Source organism: Lipotes vexillifer, unplaced genomic scaffold, assembly GCF_000442215.2.
Source record: "Lipotes vexillifer unplaced genomic scaffold, Lipotes_vexillifer_v1.1 scaffold628, whole genome shotgun sequence".
NCBI classification, from domain to species: domain Eukaryota; kingdom Metazoa; phylum Chordata; class Mammalia; order Artiodactyla; family Lipotidae; genus Lipotes; species Lipotes vexillifer.
The window spans coordinates 939,639-945,527 of NW_006779395.1; the positions used below are offsets into that span (position 1 = coordinate 939,639).

The window sequence follows — 5,889 nt, forward strand, 5'->3', positions numbered from 1 at the left end:
AGTGGGGACTGACAAAAGGCTCTGGTTCAGAACGGAGAAAGATTGCCTCTATCACACATTATTTACTAATAAGCATAGCTGAATAGCTAATATTAATTTTTTAGGTTATATACAGTATCCCAGCATCAGTATGGCTGCCCTCAGTGGCCTAGTCTAAATGTCATATACCCATTTGGGACTAGACTATAGGGAAACTAACTAGATGATAGCAAAAGGGATCAAATCCCTCACCTTGGCTTTATCAGTTTTCTACTTTAAGTTCTTTGCAACAAGTATTTATTTGCTGCACCACGCAGCTTGTAGGATCTTTGTTCCCTGACCAGGGATTGAGCCTGGGCCCTCGGCAGTGAAAGCACTGAGTCCTCACCACTGGACTGCCGGGGAATTCCCAAGTATTTTTTTAAATTGGGCTCAGTAATAAAATTTCTTTTCATCGTGGAAATATTCATATGTTGTTCCTACTTGTTCTGTTTCGTTTATAAATTATAGTCAAAATCCTAAGGACAGAAATAATTGCCCAAACTCAGCTATTCCGGTTCACAATATAAATTCTATAAAATGTTGTTTCTGATTCCAAGAAGTTAAGGTGTAGTTTTTATTGATAATAAAGTTGAGTCATCACACTGCAAATTTTTTTTTTTTGGCTGCGTTGGGTCTTCGTTGCGGTGCACAGGCTTCTCATTGCGGTGGCTTCTCTTGTTGCAGAGCACAGGCTCTAGGCGCGTGGCTCAGTAGTTGTGGCTCTTGGGCTCTAGAGTGCAGGCTCAGTAGTTGTGGTGCACGGGCTTAGTTGCTCCGCAGCATGTGGGATCTTCACGGACCAGGGCTTGAACCCGTGTCCCTTGCGCTGGCAGGCAGATTCTCAACCACTGTGCCACCAGGAAAGTCCCCCACACTGAAATTTTGACTGTTAAAATTTATTGTGGCACCAGACAAAAGGCGATCTTATGTAACCTCAGAAAAATATTTTATTCTGAAGTATACAGAACAGATACTTTGGGGAAAGATATTTTGTTTATTAGTGCATATGTTTACTTATAGTCCCAGGAGAGATTTTTTTTTTTTTTGCGGTACACGGGCCTCTCACTGTTGTGGCCTCTCCCGTTGTGGAGCACAGGCTCTGGACACACAGGCTCAGCGGCCATGGCTCACGGGCCCAGCCGCTCCGTGGCACATGGGATCCTCCCGGACCGGGGCACGAACCCGTGTCCCCTGCATTGGCAGGCGGACTCTCAACCACTGCGCCACCAGGGAAGCCCCCAGGAGAGAATTTTGATACTAGTTCTTAGGAAAGATCCCTGATAAGTAAAAGCATCTTCAGGTCCTTTCCCTTGGTTGATAGATTTGTGGCTTTTTTCTCCCCCTCCCCCTCCTTAGGCAGCTGTGTCAACTCTTCAAGAAATGGCACCAGGAACAGCATTCAAACCAGTCATTGGTGATTCATCTGTGGATCCAAAAAGGTAATCTGATGTGGAGCTCTGTTTTCATACTCTGCAGTAGATTTGTAGTGAGTGGGAAAACTAGTTCATGTTAAGTGAACCAAGCGACCCAAATCTTCTCTATCCTTATCTAAGTCCTTTAAGTTCATGGGGTAGGAGTTAGAATATGCACAGAAGAGTGAATTTTGGAGGCATATGTTGCTCAAGAAGGTTGGCCAGGGCACAGCATGACTGAACCCCACTACAACGCCCCCGCTGCTTCAGTGGTGAAGCATTTAAATCTCTGTGGTCTCCCCCTTTCTTCTGCTACAGTTCTTACTTTAAGATATTTCTCCCCCGCCTCACTGTCCCTTTTCTACCCAACAGGGTTAAGAGTTTAGTGTTCTGCTGCGGCAAACATTTCTATGCCCTGCTGAAGCAAAGAGCATCTTTGGAGGCCAGGAAGCATGACTTTGCTATCATCCGAATGGAAGAACTCTGCCCTTTCCCACTGGATTCGCTGCAGGAAGAGATGAGCAAATACAAACATGTTAGAGGTAAAGGGTCCTTCTTATTAGGCTTTTTTGGTTTTAAGTTACCTGAAACCTATTTGAACTATCTCAAATAAAAAGATGGTACAGGAGCAGTGAGAGTTATTAGAAAGTTGAATCTCATGGAATCTGGAGATATGAAAGTAATACAACTGAAGCCAATGTCTCTATGTCTTTTTTGGTGTCCCTTTGGGTGTCCCTTTCGTTCTCCCCCGCTTTCGTATAAGACATCGAATTTCTTGAGTTTGGAGGGAATCAGTGCTATACAATCGTTTATGATACATCCGGTATAATTGTAAAAGATAAGCCTTTTCAACAGATGGGGCTGGAATGATTAGATATCTATGTGCACCTTATACAGAAATTAACTCAAAGTTGATCATAGACCTCAATGTAAAACTATAAAACTTCTAGAAGGAAGTGGATGAAAATCTTCCTGACCTTGGGTTAGGCAAGAAGTTCTTAGACATAACACCAAAAGCACGTTCCAGAAAAGAAAAAGTAGACTTTACCAAAATGAAAGACTTTTGCACTGCGAAAGGCACTGCAAAGAATATAAAAAAGACAAGCCACAAACTGGGAGAAAATATTTGTAAAAACATATTGACAAAGGACTCTCCAGAATGTTTAAAGAGCTCTGAAAACTCAACAGTGAGAAAACGTATAATCCAGTTTTTCAAAAGGTGCAAAAGAATTGAACAGTCATTTTACCAAAGAACCAGGTGGCAAATACCCATATGAGGAGATCATCAACATGATTAGTGATAGGGAAATGCAAATTAAGCCAAAATGAGATATGGCTACATACCTATTAGAATGGCTAAAATGAAAACAAAACAATATCAAGGACCGATCAGGATGCAGAGCAACTGGGACCTTCATTCACTGCTGGTGGGAATGCAAACTCGTACAGCCACTCTGGAAAACAGTTTTGTCAGTTTCTCATGCAGTTACACACAGAGTTTCCTTACCACCCAGCAGTCCCACTCCTAGGTATTCACTCAAGAGAAAGGAAAAATCCATATGTGAATATTTATAGTGGCTGTATTTATAATTGCCCCAAGCTGGAAGCAACCAAAACATCCTTCAACTGGTGAATGAAGAAACAATCTCATTGTGCATCCCTACGATATCATGCTCCTTAAGAATAAAAGAGAGTGAACTATTGCTATCAGTAAAATGACCGATGGATTTTGCTAATTCACAGAAGCCAAAACCAAAAGGCTGTATACTATGTGATTCCACTTATCTGATGCTCTGGAAAAGGCAAAACTTCGGGGATAGAGAAAAGATCAGTGGTTGCCAGAGGTTGGGGGTGGGAGGAAGAGCTGAGTACAAAGGGTCAGGATGAGGGAATATTTGGAGTTTAGAGAATTGTTCTGTATCATGATTGTGGTGATGGTACATGACTATGCATTTCTCAAAAAAAAAAAAGACAACACTGTGCCATATTGGAAAGGTAATAATATATTTACTTGAGAATATATGTGTATGTGTGTGTGTGTGTGTGTGTGTGTGTGTGTGTATGTAACTATGTATGTATATATATACATATATAACATGTATAGTATGTGTATGTATGTGCACACACATATATAGTGTGTCTGTGTGTGTAGTTATGTTTTATATATTTACTTGAGGTACTGAGATGAACTTTCTTCTTTCATAGATTTTATTTGGAGTCAGGAGGAGCCTCAGAACATGGGTCCTTGGTTTTTTGTTTCTCCAAGGTTTGAAAAGCAACTGGCCTGCAAGGTGATAGCTCTTTCTCCTTTGCAGTGTTTTGTGTGTGTCCCTTTTCTCCTATTGGAGTGCCACCAAATAGGTTTATCCCCTATTATCAGTTCAAAGCTTCTAAAGATAAACTAAAATATAAAACCTAGTTTTAGGCTCCTTTTTCAGACTAAACTTCTGAGTGTTTAGCAAGATGTATACGTGTACCTACTACTATTATGTTAAAAAACAAAACAAAAACAACGATTATACTTGAAAAGGTAGAAAACTTACCTGTCGTCTACCGTTCCCATTAGCCTACTCAGCATTCTTGTCCCAAAGGTCAGTATCCAAGCCCCGGGGTAGGAGAGCGATGAGCTCGCTTGTTTTACAGTAACACTTATTCCAGGCCCACCTGCAAAGCTGGTAGACATCGGAGGCCAAATTCTTTGTTGTGTTTTAGGAAGAGGAAAACAAGGAGAAGAACAGTTGTGCTTCTGTTTATCTTTCTATTCTGCTTAAATAAGGTCACTTGATACCAGTTTACGGCACTCAAATCATTTTCACCTGTAAATAGTTCTAATTTAGGAAACTCTACAGCTAAAACCAACTAACAGTTACCTAAGAATAGGACAGATTCCAGAATATGTCTCACCTTATCATGCCTGGAATTTAGTTTTCAGTTGTGACACAGATCTCCCTGCAATCTATTTTATGTAACAGATTATTTTCCAAAAAGGTGATTTATAGTTAAACAACTTCAGAGAAATACATGCACATCCCTGGACGAGCTAAGCAGAGCTCTGGTCTAGTCCAAATGTCATTGTATTTCTTTTCTGCTCCAACGCTAGCTCCGTCTGGTGAGCCGACCCGCGTTGCCGGTACCTGCTGTAGGAATCGGCAGCATTCATCTAGAGCAGCATGAAGAAGTCCTCGCCAAGACCTTCACCCAATGATGCCCTTCGAAGAAACACTACTTACTTGTAAGAAAACTGCCATAAAAAGAAAGGCTCGCCTCCTCCACTCTCTCCTCCTTCCATTAGGTGCCACAAAAAGAATGTATTCCTCGAAGATGTTGGGATTGATGAGGACAGAGGAGAGGTTAATCCAGAAGAATACATGGAACAGCTAAAGGAATGGTTCATCAACATGTGAATCCTACAAGTCACTTTCGTCCTTAAAAGTACCATAGTGTTATATTTTGTTAGACCTGCGTGGGTTGTAGAGCTAGGTCCTTATCCGGATGTTTCCAGACTCGACTCTTTCTAATTAACTGGGTATACCCAGGAAAAGTTCTTGAGTCTGAATTTATAGTTGCATAGGGATTACCTCAACATTACCTCCCTATTTTCTTGACGCATGTGACTTTCATGGATTTTCCCTTTTTTATTCAAAGTCCCTGACTACCTGTATTTTCAATTTATGTCATCTCTGGTACTGCTTTCCAGCCACTGTGAAAAATGTTTCACCAAATCATTTTCACCTGTAAATAGTTCTAATTTAGGAAACTCTACAGCTAAAACCAACTAACAGTTACCTGAGAATAGGACAGATTCCAGAATATGTCTCACCTTATCATGCCTGGAATTTAGTTTTCAGTTGTGACATAGATCTCCCTGCAATCTATTTTATGTAACACTATAGCAGAACTGTATTATTCCTGATTTGTGTTCTTCAAGATCACTATTTTACCCATTATCCTTAAATATAGGTCTTATTAAATATAAACCTCCGGGTGTATGATCCTTTAGCACAGTGTTGTTAAGCTGAGTTATAGTTATGATGAAATTGATTTGTGGTCTACTTTGCCATAGTATCTTTTTTCTTTTTCCTTAAATTGTTCTTGCCGCGATAGCTTAATATTTTTAATTAACTCTGGGTGTCTGATATGGGGATTTCAGCCCCTGGTTGATCATCAGCCTTGCCTCTAAAAGTCCCTGCTGTCATATGATGTTAATTTGTTATACTTAAGGGTCACTTTAACTTTGATAGCAGGAACTTCCCAACATCAGGCACTTTCTGGATTTCTAGAGGTCACCAACCCACTCCCTTATTCTGAAATTAAGCTTATAACTGGAAGTATAACTAAATATCAGCAAACTGTGTACATTTACATGGCTTGGTGCTGCAGAGCACTACCATGTACCATGCTTGTGCTGGGACACTGTTTTTCTCAGAAATGGGGGAAGTACCGGGGCCCTGTAACA

The 5,889-nt window shown here is 40.7% G+C and overlaps 1 protein-coding gene across 1 annotated transcript in view; it reads left to right on the top strand.

Moving 5' to 3' along the window:
• The window catches only part of DHTKD1 (dehydrogenase E1 and transketolase domain containing 1), a 51,800-nt gene extending 47,116 nt beyond the window's left edge, over positions 1-4,684 (top strand). Inside the window, exons 14-17 of the mRNA XM_007452575.1 lie at positions 1,378-1,460; positions 1,806-1,975; positions 3,639-3,724; positions 4,534-4,684. Coding sequence (XP_007452637.1) covers positions 1,378-1,460; positions 1,806-1,975; positions 3,639-3,724; positions 4,534-4,638 — 444 coding nt within the window. The 3' untranslated portion in view covers positions 4,639-4,684. The remainder of the gene's footprint in view (positions 1-1,377; positions 1,461-1,805; positions 1,976-3,638; positions 3,725-4,533) is intronic.
• Positions 4,685-5,889: the final 1,205 nt, after the last annotated feature.